Source organism: Scomber scombrus, chromosome 5 (assembly GCF_963691925.1).
Source record: "Scomber scombrus chromosome 5, fScoSco1.1, whole genome shotgun sequence".
Taxonomy (NCBI): domain Eukaryota; kingdom Metazoa; phylum Chordata; class Actinopteri; order Scombriformes; family Scombridae; genus Scomber; species Scomber scombrus.
In genome coordinates, this window is record NC_084974.1 from 34403425 (window position 1) to 34420581 (window position 17157).

General features: G+C 42.0%; 1 protein-coding gene and 1 long non-coding RNA gene across 4 annotated transcripts; both read left to right on the forward strand.

Moving 5' to 3' along the window:
• Positions 1 to 1228: 1228 nt before the first annotated feature.
• Positions 1229 to 7472, forward strand: LOC133980085 (uncharacterized). 3 transcript variants are annotated; one of them, XR_009925147.1, is made up of 5 exons: positions 1229 to 1687; positions 2373 to 2426; positions 2652 to 2720; positions 2857 to 2931; positions 7370 to 7472. It is a non-coding gene; the product is annotated as an uncharacterized LOC133980085 (long non-coding RNA). The 3 variants fall into 3 exon arrangements; XR_009925146.1 differs by having other exon boundaries at positions 2373 to 2720; XR_009925148.1 differs by having other exon boundaries at positions 2373 to 2706.
• Positions 7473 to 8736: 1264 nt separating this feature from the next.
• Positions 8737 to 16772, forward strand: LOC133981118 (NLR family CARD domain-containing protein 3-like). Its single transcript, XM_062420002.1, has 7 exons — positions 8737 to 8846; positions 8973 to 9051; positions 9243 to 9471; positions 9722 to 11516; positions 11617 to 11790; positions 11887 to 12052; positions 15975 to 16772. The coding sequence occupies exons 1-7, from the start codon at positions 8737 to 8739 to the stop codon at positions 16770 to 16772; spliced, it is 3351 nt and encodes a 1116-aa protein (XP_062275986.1).
• The last annotated feature ends 385 nt before the right edge of the window (positions 16773 to 17157 follow it).

Consider the following 17157-nt stretch of genomic DNA (forward strand, 5'->3'; position numbering starts at 1 on the left):
GCCGTTGTTATATTTTCCCCACGCTGAACAGCGGCGCGCAAAGGATCCTGGGAGGCAGCGAAGGATCGTAGCGGTGATCCTCCAAGAAGAGGGAAAAGAAGGTTTGAAGGAGTCTTCGAACTGGGATCAGCCTTCGTGCTGCGCTGTGACATAATCGTCCTTTAAAGGATGCAGCGCCTGAGTTCGGACCGGGTGGGGAGTTCTGGTCCTCTGCAATGAGGCCAACCAGGAAGTAACTTAAAACTGCATTCTATCAAAAGGCCACCAGGGGGCGACCGTTTCGGTGTCAAAAGGACTTCCGTCTCTATACAAGTCAATGGAGAATTCACCAACTTCTCACTTGATTTCTAACCTCAGTAAACGTTTTCAAAATGTGTTTATGGTCTCAATCGCTAGTTTAAAGCCTTCTTCAATGCAGTATGATGTTCATTTGGGACATTTTGGCCTCCCTGATTTTATATGTGACGATAAAGCAGGGTATGCATTAGGGCGTGGCTACGTCGTGGAAACGTAGGCCAACTCCTCCCTTTGTCTCCTGAGCACATGTAAGTATGGTGAGTAACAAAGAAAGAAAATACTAAACTTATGACCTCAAACTAAACCAATAAACTCACTAAACTTAATACCAGTGTGTTTTATTTTAACCAAAAGTCTGCTGAGATGTAACTTATAACCAAATATACTGCAAACACAAAGAAAACCCAGGATAGTAAGTATCTGCAAAGTTTGATTACTGACTAACTTATGGTCCAAACAAACAACAAGTATAGTTAAATTAATAAGTTATGGTACGAATGGTGTGCTCTCACCCACTTTGTCACAACCATCTTGCCACTTGTTGTGTTGTTGGAATATAAAAGACACAAATAATAAAACTATGATCAGACTTTATGATTCAGCTGATAAAGATTTATACTGTCTGTTAATGTTTGACTTCAGTTGTTCCAAAGTTCAGAGCTGCTGTTCTGTTTCTGCCTTTTTGTTCTCTATCCTGCTCTTGTTGCCATGACTTGATGACTTGTTTCTGGATTATTGAGCACACTTACATTACAGCCAGAGCAATAGTTAGTTCTACCCTTTCCTTCTGAATCCTCAGTGGTTTCCTTGCGTCTCTCTATGTTTCCACGGTGGGCGGGACTAAAACACAGGTGAGGGAAACGGAAGTGAGAGGTAACCTGTAGGTAAGACAGAGATGAGCGCTCTCTCTCTCTCTGTCACCTGTCTGGAAACACAGAAGAGAAGCAGCGCGAGGAAGAGGTAAGCAGTGTATTAATGCAAAACATGATCAATATGATGTGAAGTGAGAAATGTATTTAACCCTGTAGAGCCCAGAGAAATGTGTTAATCTGCAGTGTGTATGATGACTGTGAGGTTTTAGCAGCATTAATGAGGACAGTATGTTTATGAGGACACGTGTTATAATAGTAAACATTCATAATGAAGATATTCTCATTTCACACATTTTATACCATCTTGCCACTTTTTGTGTTGTTGGAATATAAAAGACACAAATAATAAAACTATGATCAGACTTTATGATTCAGCTGATAAAGATTTATACTGTCTGTTAATGTTTGACTTCAGTTGTTCCAAAGTTCAGAGCTGCTGTTCTGTGATCACATTTCCTTAAAGAAGACTTCAGATTAAAGATGAACACAGAGAGATGAGACCTTAAAAACCTCCTGCTGTGAGTTACATGTTTCTTCTTCTTCTACTTGTTTAAATGTTGACGGCACTATCGCTGGCTGGTTGAAGCTACTGATATATTTCACCTTCACTCATCAGCTTCATTCAGATGATTTTCAGCCTTTAAAGGAAACGTAGCCGACAGTTTTCTTCATGTTTGTGTCAGCAGGTGTTAAAATGATCTGTTAACAGTAGAGATGGTAGTTATAGTGATATAAATATATATATATATATATTTATACACTGAACAAAAATATAAACGCAACACTTTAGTTTTTGCTCCATTTTTCATGAGCTGAACTCAAAGATCTAAAACATTGTCTATATACACAAAAGACCTTTTTCTCTCAAATATTGTTCACTAATCTGTCTAAATGTGTGTTAGTGAGCACTTCTCCTCTGCCCAGATAATCCATCCCACCTCAGAGGTGTGGCTTATCAAGATGCTGATTAGACAGCAGGAATATTGCCTTAGTGCTGGCAGCAATAAAAGGCCACTCTCAACCCTGTTGATCAGGTTGTTGATTGTGGCCAGTTAGCTGCTGTTAGATTAACATTAGAAACACAAAGAACTCTTCTCACAGTGCTGCAGCTGACTAAACTACATTTAAAACACAAGATAAAACTATAACCTTACAATGCTAACAATGTACATTATTACATCTGTCACTTTTTATTTTATTTAGGTTATTATTGGTTGATCTCATTCTTTGGCAGTGTTAAAAGAAAAGAAAAGTAAAGTAAGTCTCAGTATCTCCTTGAGCATTAATTGTGAGTAAAAACTAAATGAGCACAAATATACAGAATAAACGATAAAGTGTCAAAATGCAGCTTAAATAAAAGCTAATGTGTCTTTGAGTTATTTCACATATACAGCTTGTTCTTCTAATAGTGTGTTATGGTGTTACAGTAAATCAGAGGCAAGCAGACCATCATTTCATATTTATTTACACTAAAACACGCAGATCCTGCAAACCCAGGAAGAGGAAGACAAAAGAGGAAGAGCTGAGACAAACACTGGTGATTTGTCTTTGGTACTTATGTTTGATTTCAATAAGTTACGTGTATTTTTAAAATGATAGTATGTATAGTTGTGTGATTTATTGGTATAAATATGTTTCGCTGTTACTTGTTGTATTGATCTTGTTTAACTTGAGTTTCCGTCTTCAGAAGCAGAGGAGCGTCACGTCTCTCTCTCTCTTTCACCTGTCTGCAAACACGGAAGAGAAGCAGCGCGAGGAAGAGGTAGGCAGTGTATTAATAACAATATGATGAATATGATGTAAAGTGAGAAATGTATTTAACCCTGTAGAAAGCAGAGACATCTCTCCGTATATGCACACTGTAATGAAGCTTTCCAGAGAACTGATTGCAGATATAATGATCAGTCATCACGACATTAAGCAGGCCGCTGGTTTGGCTGCTAGTTATTAGTGATGGCGGATCGATACCTAAATATACATGTTTCCATCCTAATAGTTCATCTTTAAATAATCATTTCATCAGATTATTAAATCTAATATAATGTTCAGAGACCGGCTGTAGTTAGACACACAGGAACAAACTCAGCTGCTGGTTGCAGAAATGTGCGACGGACAGTGATGGAAAGTTCACTTCCTACATGAACTAGTTCAAAGTTCAGTTCACACATTTTAAAATGAACTAGTTCAGTTCATAGTTCATAATTCAACATGTTGAACTAGTTCATAGTTCTTTTGTTTCCAATCTGTTGCTGCGAGCTATTATTTTTCTAAATGATTGCCACAGCTCATATAGAACCACAGACAGCAATTATTTGATCAGTTTTAACACTGAAACTATGCGTCTGATTTGTAAATAGTTGTCAGTAATCATACGAAGATGCTGTATTAATGGTCTGAGGTAGAGCTGCTCTGCTGCCTTCATGTGTTTTTGCCTCCATGCTTCGCATTGTGATGGCGCATGCGGCGGTGCGACTCTGTGCTGGCTGCTGTTGCCAGATTGGGTTTTATTCCCGCTACATGTTAAGGCTGTTTACGGTGTGTTTTAGCCGGGTTTTCTCTCTTGAACCAAGTTAAACTGTGAGAGAGAGCCGTTCACTAACGCCAGAATGAACGCGTTCACAATAACGTTCATCAGGCAGAAATACAGAACGATCAGTTCACGTTGAACGCGTTCAGGCTCAACACTGACGAGTATTATTGGTTCTTTTTGTTTGGTTTGATTTAAAATGTAAAAGCATCCATATCGGTATCAGGACACTAAACTCACTGATTCTAGCCTCATTTTATATTTATTGTTATAGGACCATCTCCAAGTGGAATATAGTTTGTCACAGTTTGGTTAGAGTACGGGCCTTTGTTTCTGATCCTTTTTCTTTACTTTCACTTTCTTTGTCTTTTCTTGTCATTATTTAAAGCTTGGTGCAGTTCTTGAGCTCTATCTAAATCATCAGGAGTTATGAGCTCCATATAAATTCAGAGATGTCCTTTTTGTGTGTTTCTAGTATAACACTGGTTGCTGTATTTCAGTGGATACTTGCTTATGATGTGTGACCAAAATAGATCATTTTAAATGTGTTTTATAAATCAATTGTGGTATCTATGAGCTACAACATGTTGAACTAGTTCATATTTACTACTTTTCTTGTCATTATTTAAAGCTGCTTGGTGCGACGCAGTATTAGGAATAATACTTAAGTAAAGTTAAACTCATTTAGATTTAGATCTGGAAACATGATATATATGTTATAAACATGTCAAACTGTGGGATTGTGGGATTTGATCATCTTTAGGTTTCTTGGTTTAAGTTTTCTAGGAGCCGGTTTCACTGACACGCTCAGATTAAAGTCTGCAGGATATTTCAACTTTATTCTCCACATTTCATTTTAATGTTTAAATGTTTTTTCCTCACGTGGCCCTAATACTCCGTCTGAAACGTTGTGTGGAGTTATTTGTCTTTAGACTATAAAACACGGAGCTGTTGAACAGGACGTGCGCTCCTTTACTCTTCTTCACTTCTCCTTTTTCGTCCATTGCAGCACACAACATACACTTCCGCTCCACCCCTCCAAAATAAAACCCCCCACATATACACTGTAAATACTAAACCGGAAGAAACATAAAATGACTCTAAGCTGTCTGCCCAGAAACACTCAGTATAAAACAATAAGTTACAATAGCACCGAATCAAAATGTGATATATGTGACAAAACTGAGATACTGTGGCAAATACCACAAATCTAGTAAAGCATTTAAACAACTCCCACCCAAAGTCATGATGAGGTACAAGAGAAACGAGGTGAGGAGAGAGAGCAGACAGATAACACACCTTCATTAACAGAGGCGTTTCAGAAAGGCAGGAATCATCCAGGTAACCGCTGATATGTGTTGTTTTACATATTGAACACACACACACACACAATCACACACACACACACACACACACACACACACACACACACACACACACACACACACACACACACACACACACACACACAGTGAGTCAGGAGGTTGAGGATGCAGGTAGGGGAGTTGAGGATGCAGGTAGGGGGGTTGAGGATGCAGGTAGGGGGGTTGAGGATGCAGGTAGGGGGGGTTGAGGATGCAGGTAGGGGGGTTGAGGATGCAGGTGGGGGAGTTGAGGATGCAGGTAGGGGGGGTTGAGGATGCAGGTAGGGGGGGTTGAGGATGCAGGTAGGGGGGTTGAGGATGCAGGTAGGGGATGCAGGTAGGGGAGTTGAGGATGCAGGTGGGGGGGTTGAGGATGCAGGTGGGGGGGTTGAGGATGCAGGTAGGGGATGCAGGTAGGGGAGTTGAGGATGCAGGTGGGGGGGTTGAGGATGCAGGTGGGGGGGTTGAGGATGCGGGTAGGGGAGTTGAGGATGCAGGTAGGGAGTTGAGGATGCAGGTGGGGGGGTTGAGGATTCAGGTAGCGGAGTTGAGGATGCAGGTGGGTGGGTTGAGGATTCAGGTAGGGGGGTTGAGGATGCAGGTAGGGGGGTTGAGGATGCAGGTAGGAGGTTTGAGGATGCAGGTAGGGGGGTTGAGGATGCAGGTGGGGGGTTGAGGATGCAGGTAGGGGAGTTGAGGATGCAGGTAGGGGAGTTGAGGATGCAGGTGGGGGGGTTGAGGATGCAGGTAGGGGGGGTTGAGGATGCAGGTAGGGGGGTTGAGGATGCAGGTAGGGAGGTTGAGGATGCAGGTAGGGGAGTTGAGGATGCAGGTAGGGGGGTTGAGGATACAGGTAGGGGGTTTGAGGATGCAGGTAGGGGGGTTGAGGATGCAGGTGGGGGGGTTGAGGATGCAGGTAGGGGAGTTGAGGATGCAGGTGGGGGGGTTGAGGATGCAGGGGAATAGGCACATTTTTACATTGGTGACGATACTGTTATTGTTATTATCTTCTCCATAAAAACGAGTCTCAACATGGGCCAGTGGTAGATGAGTTTGTACAGTGGTGTGACAAGTCCTTCCTCCTCCTCAATCCCTCTAAGACTAAGGACATGGTTATTGACCTTAGAAGAACCCAAACCTGCTCAACCCTAACCCCATATACATTAAAGGGAGTCAAATAGAATTCATATCACTCACCAATATAAGTATTTGGGAACAGTGATTGATAATAAGTTAAATGTGATGTTAACTCTCAGGCTGTCTGTAGGAAGGAACAACAACGTTTGTACTTCTTGAGAAAGCTGAATTCTTTTAATGTGGACAAGAAACTGATGTCTCTGTTTTATCTTCTACTGAATCTGTGCTGACTTTTTCTTTTATCGCCTGGTTTGGTAGCATTTCAGTCAGTGGGCCACGTTGTGAAGGTAGCTGGTAAGGGTTAGGGTTAATAAAAGCTAGGTCTGTACTAGACTGTGTAAGACACCTCTCTCCCCTCTAGAACAGGACCAGAACCTCCTTTGTCCCCAGAGCGATAACCCTCACAGTTTTACATTCTTTTCTTAGTGGTTTCAATTCAGCCAGACTTGATTGTTGCTTGTGATTGGTCTGTCATGTGATTATGTTTTTTATATATTTTTGATAGTTGTTTATTTTTAAAGCCGTCTGTAAGCCAAGTTTCCCTTCAGGGAAAATAAAATCTTTTGGGTCATTTTCAAATGGTTCAGCACCCTGCCCAACAACTGAACCTGGCTGTTAAAGGGTTTGGGTACGATGACATTCATTGTACTAAACTTTAGATAAATAGACTAAAGTAATTGACTGTTGTTTGTGTAAAACTGTTTCTTGAAGTCAGTAATTGTGTGTTTGATTCATTTAATTGGTCGTATCAAAGGTCGCCTCATTCAGTCATCTTGAACCTGACAAACATTATGACAGTTATTATAATAACTAATCCACAGTTACAACAGAAAGAGTTTGTTTCACAGGTGGGACGGTTAGTGATGAACAGGTAATAAAAGCCATATAATAATATACTATGAAATGTGTTAAAAGAAGGTGACAGAAATACTGTTGAAAACATCTTTTCATTCATGATATTCACTTATTTAATCAGGCAAATGAAAAGTCAGTGGAACATTCAGAAACTAAGTTATTAAACATTAAAGCTCAGTGAAAGTCTTTAAATAGTTTGTTACTGTGGCTCCATCTGGTGGTGGAATGAATAATGACAGGATGTTAGACAGCAGTGCAGACCTGTGTGATGTGCAGCTGGTTGTAATGAATGAGCATGTTGTTGTGTTTGTGTGAAGGTGTTTCTCTGCTATGGATCAGTGTGAGGACAGAGAGGAGGGAGTCCCTCCCTCTAAAAGCTCTCTGTGTGGGGAACATGACAGCCAGACCAAAGCTCAGAGGTGAGATGAGGATCTCTAACTGTCCATCACTGTTCTCCACTCACATCACTCCACCATCATTATTCACACTCACTGTCACATCTGACACTCAACTACTGAATAATAAGTCACAATAACTCAGAATGAACTACTAACTTTGTGAGTTAACAAAGAGCTCAACCACTGATTAGTCAACTAATCAACTAAGATGAGACAGCATCTTTCATCAGATGACATTTTGATGAACAGGAGAACGTTTCTCATCCACTGTCTTCTTACTGATTTTCATTCTGCTTCTAAAACTTCAGCTGCTGACAGTCTGCTCAAAATTCATCTTTTTAAACTCTTTGATTTGTTGTTTGTTTGTATCAGGATGCAGCAGCAGAGAGCAGACTCTCCTGAACCCAGCTGTGTGTCCATGAAGAGTGACTGGTCTATGGGTTGTCCTATTCTGTTTAAATATGGACAACCTGCTGATGGAAGGTAAGAATTTAAAAATGGTTGGTTGGCTGTTTGGGCCCCTCCCTACCTTATCGTGGTGAAGGGGTTTGCGTGTCCCAATGACCCTAGGAGCTCATTTGTCGGGGGCTTTGTGCCCCTGGTAGGGTCTCCCATGGCAAACAGGTCCGGGGGGAGGGACCAGACAAAGTGCAGCTCACAAGACCCATTATGATGAGTACAATAAATGGTTCTTCGTTTCCCCTGCCTGGACGTGGGTCACCGCCCCCCCCCCTGGAGCCAGACACAGCCCGGAAAGGCAACGCGGGACCCCCTTCCCGTGGGCTCACCACCAGTAGGAGGGGCCAAAGGGGTCGGGTGCAATGTGAGCTCGGCGTCAAAGACCTGCAGAAGCTAGCTCTAGGGACGTGGAACATCACCTCTCTGGTGGGGAAGGATCCTGAGCTCAGGCTAGATATAGTCGGCCTCACCTCACCTCAACGCATAGGAAGGGCTCCGGGACCAGTCTTCTTGACTCTCTTCCACTCTGGAGTTGCCAGTGGTGAAAGGCGCCGGGCAGGGGTGGCAATACTTATTGCCCCCGGCTTGGTGCCTGTATGTTGGAGTTTACCCCGGTGGACGAGAGGGTAGCCTTCGGGTGGGGGGACAGATCCTGAATGTTGTTTGTGCCTATGGTCCAAACCACAGTTCAGAGTATCCACCCTTCTTGGACTCCTTAGAGGGGGTGTTGGAGAGTGCTCCCTCTGGGCAGCAGAGACTCAGTGAAGCTGGACGGCAGTTCTTTGGTGTTAACTAAATGCTTTTTTCACTTCTTTATTCATATCAGGATGCAGCAGCAGAGAGCAGACTCTCCTGAACCCAGCTGTGTGTCCATGAAGAGTGACTGGTCTATGGGTCGTCCTATTACGTTTAAAGATGGACAACCTGCTGATGGAAGGTAATTGACATCCAGTAATCAGAGCAGCATTTAGAGTTCATTTAGTCATCATGACAGAACATCTTTAATAAGCTGAGTGCAGATTTGAGTCATTAAATGTCCTTAAACGTGATGTTTTCTCCACAGAGTTCAGCAGCAGAGCTCAGAGGTTCCCAGTGATCAGTCTGCACAGCAGCATCAAACACAGCTGGACTCCATATTTATGGTGTGTACATGTACAAACACACCTTTTACTATTAACTCCATCAACCACAGATGAAATACTAAAGTAGCATTCAGGTCCTAACAGTGTCCATGCTGCTCTGTTTAGACCAGCAGGCCTTCAGACTGACACATGAATCACATGTTGTGTTCTACCAGTTTAAATGAAATGTTCACTTTATCTTTCTGTTCCAGCTGCTGGAGGAGAACATCGTCACTTTTGTGAAGAACGAGCTGAAGAGAGTCCAGAGGGGTCTGAGTCCAGATGACCCAGAATGCTTAGAGAGTCAGAGTGAGGATGAGGAGGTGTTGGACGGTGAGGAGGAAGAGCAGAGGAAGAGCAGCAGAGATGCATTTCTGAAGATCACAGTGCACTTCCTGAGGAGAATGAAGCAGGAGGAGCTGGCTGAGCGTCTGCAGAGCAGTAAGAGGATTTTAACAGATTTAACATGATGGAGAGGAAATGGAGGCAACATGGGAGAGGTTTATATTTCAAACTCTGCTGTAAATATGCTGCACACATCTGCATCAGATCAGAGGCTGTTTGTCCTCCACTGATGAGCTGAATAAAACTGATGGAGGAGGAAAAACTACACAGACACACTTACATGTTCAGATTTCTAGACTTTCTGTAGGATCCACTCACTGATTTCATTTGTTGTTTGTTCATTCAGGAACTCGTGCTGCAGAGTGTCGACGTAAACTCAAGTCTAACCTGCAGAAGAAGTTCCAGTGTCTGTTTGAGGGGATCGCTAAAGCAGGAAACCCAACCCTTCTGAATCAGATCTACACACCGCTCTACATCACAGAGGGAGGGACTGCAGAGGTCAATGATGAACATGAGATCAGACAGATTGAAACAGCATCCAGGAAACCAGACAGACCAGAAACAACAATCAGACAAGAAGACTTCTTTAAAGCCTCACCTGGAAGAGATGAACCAATCAGAACAGTGATGACAAAGGGAGTGGCTGGCATTGGGAAGACAGTCTTAACACAGAAGTTCACTCTGGACTGGGCTGAAGACAAAGCCAACCAGGACATACACTTCACATTTCCATTCACTTTCAGAGAGCTGAATGTGCTGAAAGAGAAAAAGTACAGCTTGGTGGAACTTGTTCATCACTTCTTTACTGAAACCAAAGAAGCAGGAATCTGCAGGTTTGAAGAATTCCAGGTTGTGTTCATCTTTGACGGTCTGGATGAGTGTCGACTTCCTCTGGACTTCCACAACACTGAGATCCTGACTGATGTTACAGAGTCCACCTCAGTGGATGTGCTGCTGACAAACCTCATCAGGGGGAAACTGCTTCCCTCTGCTCGCCTCTGGATAACCACACGACCTGCAGCAGCCAATCAGATCCCTCCTGAGTGTGTCGGCATGGTGACAGAGGTCAGAGGGTTCACTGACCCACAGAAGGAGGAGTACTTCAGGAAGAGATTCAGAGAGAAGAAGCAGGCCAGAACCATCATCTCCCACATCAAGACATCACGAAGCCTCCACATCATGTGCCACATCCCAGTCTTCTGCTGGATCACTGCTACAGTTCTGGAGGATGTGTTGAAAAGCAGAAAGGGAGGAGAGCTGCCCAAGACCCTGACTGAGATGTACATCCACTTCCTGGTGGTTCAGTCCAAACTGAAGAACATCAAGTATGATGAAGGAGCTGAGACAGATCCACACTGGAGTCCAGAGAGCAGGAAGATGATTGAGTCTCTGGGAAAACTGGCTTTTGAGCAGCTGCAGAAAGGCAACCTGATCTTCTATGAATCAGACCTGACAGAGTGTGGCATCAATATCAGAGCAGCCTCAGTGTACTCAGGAGTGTTCACACAGGTCTTTAAAGAGGAGACAGGTCTGTACCAGGACACGGTGTTCTGCTTCGTCCATCTGAGCCTTCAGGAGTTTCTGGCTGCTCTTCATGTCCATCTGACATTCATCAAGTCTGGAGTCAATCTGCTGGCAGAACAACAAACAACATCCTGGTCTGAAGTGTTCGGAGGCAAATCAGCACGTTTCTACCAGAGAGCTGTAGACGAGGCCTTAAAGAGTCCAAATGGACACCTGGACTTGTTCCTCCGCTTCCTTCTGGGTCTTTCACTGCAGACCAATCAGACTCTCCTACAAGGCCTGCTGACACAGACAGGAAGTAGCTCACAGACCAATCAGAAAACAGTCAAGTACATCAAGAAGAAGATCAGTGAGAATGTGTCTGCAGAGAGAAGCATCAATCTGTTCCACTGTCTGAATGAAATGAATGATCGTTCTCTAGTGGAGGAGATCCAACAGTACCTGAGATCAGGAAGTCTCTCCACAGATAAACTGTCTCCTGCTCAGTGGTCAGCTCTGGGCTTCATCTTACTGTCATCAGAAAAAGATTTGGACGTGTTTGACCTGAAGAAATACTCTGCTTCAGAGGAGGCTCTTCTGAGGCTGCTGCCAGTGGTCAAAGCCTCCAACAAAGCTCTGTAGGTGCACACAGAACTATCCAGATTAATGTAGTTTAATCTTTGCTCAGTGAAGAAAAGTAATGTTTGCAATTCGTTTGTTCTGCTGATTCTTCTCCAGGTTGAGTGACTGTAACCTCTCAGAGAGAAGCTGTGCAGCTCTGTCCTCAGTTCTCAGCTCCCAGTCCTCTAGTCTGAGAGATCTGGACCTGAGTCACAACAACCTGCAGGATTCAGGAGTGAAGCAGCTTTCTGCTGGACTGGAGAGTCCACACTGTACACTGGAAAGTATCAGGTCAGGATTCAACTGTCTATAAAAGTTTACCCACCAAGCTTTTATTGTCTGTTATATATTGGATCTGTGAATTGACTTATTACAATTCTTCTCCAGACTGAGTGGCTGTAATCTCTCAGAGAGAAGCTGTGCAGCTCTGTCCTCAGTTCTCAGCTCCCAGTCCTCTGGTCTGAGAGATCTGGACCTGAGTCACAACGAGCTGCAGGAATCAGGAGTGAAGCAGCTTTCTGCTGGACTGGAGAGTCCACACTGTGGACTGGAAACTCTCAGGTCAGTTTTATTATTGTGTATATAAAGTCATATTTTTGGCTTCTCCTCAGTTTTTAGTTCACATGAAGAGTTTATGATAAAAAGATTTAGTGTACTGTCTGAGCTGAAGTGATGTAACATCAAGTATACAGTAAGTAAAACTCCTTCCACACCAACATGTGAGGCAGGATTTATGTTTCTGTCATTTAATCTCCGATGAAGACTCAATGTGCATTAATTCATGAAAGTCTATTATAATGGAAAGAATAACAGAAAATATACAACACAGAATTACTGTCATGTTCTCTACATGCAGGTGAACATAAAAAGCAGATCTGCTGCTCAGGAAATGTTTCAGATTTTCTCATCATTTAACTTTTTTCGTGTAAAATACAAATTAAATGTTTAAGCACTGAATTAAATTAAATTACAATATGATGGAATATATTAAGTTGCCTAATTAAATGATTGTGATCACACAGTGAACATTGTTGGAATGAAAAATAAGAACTAAGTTAAAACATCAGTAAATTTCTCTGAAATCTTCTTTAAATATTCTGTGGAACAATATTTAACCTTAAATGCATTTCTTCAACATAAATCAGAATGCAGCCTCCAGCAGGAACATGTGCTTTCTCTCCTACTAAAATAAAATGTATCTGCATGACACCAACATACAGCAGGGGGCGCTGAGTGTGAACATAAAGGCCTGAAAGACAAAATACTGTTTATCTCATTAGATGAACTGTTGTGTGTGTTCAGTCTGTCAGGATGTCTGATCACAGAGGAAGGCTGTGCTTCTCTGGCCTCAGCTCTGAACTCCAACCCCTCCCATCTGAGAGAGCTGGACCTGAGCTACAATCATCCAGGAGACTCAGGAGAGAAGCTTCTGTCTGCTGGACTGGAGGATCCACACTGGAGACTGGACACTCTCAGGTATGGACAGGTGGACACTCTCAGGTATGGACAGACAGGTGGACACTCTCAGGTATGGACAGACAGGTGGACACTCTCAGGTATGGACAGACAGGTGGACACTCTCAGGTATGGACAGACAGGTGGACACTCAGGTATGGACAGACAGGTGGACACTCTCAGGTATGGACAGACAAATGGACACTCAGGTATGGACAGACAGGTGGGCACTCTCAGGTATGGACAGGTGGACAGACACTCTGACTAACTGAGGGACTCTGGTTCATGTTTAATGGTGGATATGAGTGAAGGTGTATGAAGCTGATTGTGTCTTTGTCTCTTCCTCCAGGATGGACCATGGTGGACTGCAGAGACTGAAACCTGGTGTGAGGAAGTGTGAGTGTGTTTTCAGTTTGATTCATGAGAACTTTGAGAACAGTCCCCCAGCAGCAAGGTGGCACTAACTAGGTAGTTTATAAAGGAGAAGTGTTCCCTGGTGTGTCCCAGTATGGTATCTCTGACCCACAGAGACAGGAATAAAACATTATAATCAGACATGACAAAATGTCCATTTCACTCACATCACCTAAAGTTACCAACAGTTAAAGTAAAGTTACCAATAAGTTAATGTGCTTAAAAAGAGACACCACCATATATATTTTAGTTATTGTGTCATCAACTAGGTCACTTTTAGCCTTGTGAACTTGAATCAAAAAAAGTTATTAAAAACTCACCTAACACAGTCTCATAAGTTTAAATAGTTTGTCTAGTTTTAAGATCTGTGAGAGGACAAACTTAGATTACAACACAAATTGTTAATTTGTACATTTTTCTGACCTGCGTTGAACAAATGTCATTTCCACCACATCTCAATATACAACTGTTATTTAATTATAAATAACTTTACCACTCTACAATCTTCTGAGACCCTTTTTGTAACTATTTTTACCAGTTTTTCTATAATGTACAATAATCATACATCTGTCCAATCACAGTAGATTAAAAACATAAAACAACAATTCGCTGCCAATAAAAGTGGGCGTGTCCTGTAAAACTGAAGGAAGCCAATCAGAGAGCAGCCTCAGGTCACGTGCTTGTGAAGGGTTTACATTGACTCTCATTGGAATCAATTTATACTGAATGCTGACAGGTGCTGAGAGACTAACAGCTGCATTTTACAAGCTAATACGTTTGATTTCATAATTTTATGTTTTGTTTTTTGTGTTCATGTTTATTTTCAGACATAAACGAACAATTTCAAATCCAAAAGGAAAAAAGCAAATCAACCAAGAATGAAACAAATAAAAGAAGCAAACAATGACATTCTTCTGTCAGTAACTGAGCCTGAAAAGGAGCAGGATGAAGTTTACACTTATTTAATTCCTGCCTCTAATTCACAACTTACATTTCTGTACCTGTGTTCCTGTGTAGTATATAGAAATATATTATCATTAATATTATTATCACTATCATTACGTCTATATCACCATTATTATCTAGTCCTAGTATCATTATTATTATTACCATCATCATCATCATCATCATCATCATCATCATCACTTTCATAAATATTATCACCATTAACTCAAAGTAATATAAATAATAGTACACAAAGGACCAAGTCCATTGTCATCCACTCATTTTTGGACACAACCAAATCACATATAATACACATACATATAAATATACATATATAATAATAGCATCTTAATTCCTATACCTACTGAAGATCATTTCTTTGTACCTCTTTATAAAAATCTTAATGTTTGGACATTCCCTCAGTTCCACATTTAGACTGCTGCATAGCCTCACACCACAAACACAAATACAAAAGTTCCTCCTCATCGTTCGCACGCTAACAGTTTAGAAATAAGTCTGACCTCTTAGATTGTAGCCCTCCTCTCTTACACTGAACATGTTTTGGATATTTGCAGGCAGTTGGTTGTTTTTTGCTTCGTACATTGTTTGAGCTATTTGAAATTCCACCAGATCAGCAAACTTCAGTAAATGAGACAGTAAGAATAATGGATTTGAATGATCCCTGTACTCTGCATGATGGATGTTGCAAATTGCTCTTTTCTGAAGAATAAACAATGACTGTACATTAGATTTGTAATTATTGGCCCAAACTTCAGCGCAGTAACTTAAGTATGGTGAGACCAGTGAACAGTACAAAATGTGAAGCGCTTTATAATCCAGGACCTGTTTGGCTTCACTTAATACTGCAATGCTCCTTTTGGGATGTATATGTTTAATGTTTGCCTTCCAACAAAGCTTTTCATCAATTATGACCCCAACAAATCTATTTTCAGTAACCTGTTCAATATTCACACCATCTATCTGTATTTTTACTTGTTTGTTTCTTCTGCAGTGAAACAACATTACTTTAGTTTTATTCAAATTTAGTGACAATTTATTTTTTATCAAACCAGGTTTTTAGTTTGATCATTTCCATGGTTACCATATCTTGTAGTTAATCATCACCCGAACAAAAAATATGAGTGTGATCCGCAGAAAGAACAAGCTTCAATACCTTTGATATGTGACATATGTCATAAAACATGTTGGTCCCAATACTGACCCCTGTGGGACCGCAGGTCCAAACATTTAGAGCAACTGTCACCTAACCTCACAAACTGCTGTCTGTTACTTTAATAACTTTGAATCCAAACCAAGACTTCTCCCCTAATCCCATAACGTTCCTATGTATTTAATAAGAGGATAACTCATTTTCTGAGATCCATTTTTAATAATACTGTTCAGAAAGCTCCATATTTCCTTCATATTGCCTGTTTGTTTCTAATAGTGTCCTATAGTACTCCTTCTTTCTTGCCCTCAACATGTTAGTTCACTTATTTTTATACTTCTTATATTTATTTTCTGACTTTTGAGTTTTATATGTTATGAACTCTCATTTATTAAACCCTTAGTTAGCCATGGACATTCAGCATGTTTTATTTGTTTAGTATATTGTTTTATTGGACAGTTTATATTATATAATGACCTGAACTGTTGAATTTACATTCAGACAAACATCAGACGCAGCTGGAATCAAGTTTCACTTTGAAAAACATTCTCATCTAAAGGTCCACTTACTCTGTATGTCCAAAGCTTTCAGTCACATCTCATGGTCTTCCTCAGTGATGGAGGGTCTCAGTTGTCATGGAGATGGTTTAAGTTTGAATGGTTTCAGTAAAGTAGTTAATAAATCAACAGATGATAAACTGCAGCTGTATTGTGTCTCGTTCTCTCCATCAGATGCCTGTGAACTGGAACTGGATCCAAACACAATGAACAGAAACCTCAAACTGTCTGATAACAACAGGAAGGTGACACATGTGGAGGAGGATCAGTCATATCCTGATCATCCAGACAGATTTGACTCCATGCCTCAGCTGCTGTGTAGAAATGTTCTGACTGGTCGATGTTACTGGGAGGTCGAGTGGAGAGGAAACGTTTATATATCAGTGAGTTACAGAAGAATCAGAAGGAAAGGAATCAGTGACTGTTGGTTTGGATTTAATGATCAGTCCTGGAGTCTGGACTGCTCTGATGATGGTTACTCTGTCCGTCACAATAACAACTATACACCCATCTCCTCCTCCTCCTCCTCCTCCTCCTCCTCCTCCTCCTCCTCCTCCTCCTCCTCTGTCTCTAACAGAGTAGCAGTGTATGTGGACTGTCCTGCTGGCACTCTGTCCTTCTACAGAGTCTCCTCTGACTCACTGATCCACCTCCACACCTTCAACACCACATTCACTGATCCTCTGTGTGCTGGGTTTATGTTCTACTACTATGGTTCCTCAGTGTCTCTGTAGGAGGAGCAATGAGGAGCAGAGAGGTGCAGAGAGGAGTAAAGAGGAGCAGAGAGGAGCAGTGAGGAGCAAAGAGAAGCAAAGAGGAGCAAAGAGGAGCAAAGAGGAGCAGAGAGGAGCAGTGAGGAGCAAAGAGGAGCAGATGGTTAAACAGAGCTGCAGTACCTCTTCACACCAGCAGGAGGCAGCATCACACTGTGTCTCTGTAGGAGGAGCAGTGAGGAGTAAAGAGGAGCAGAGAGGAGTAAAGAGGAGCAGAGAGGAGCAGTGAGGAGCAGAGAGGAGCAGAGAGGAGCAGAGAGGAGTAAAGAGGAGTAAAGAGGAGTAAAGAGGAGCAGAGAGGAGCAGTGAGAAGCAGAGATTAGCAGAGAGGAGTAGAGAGGAGCAG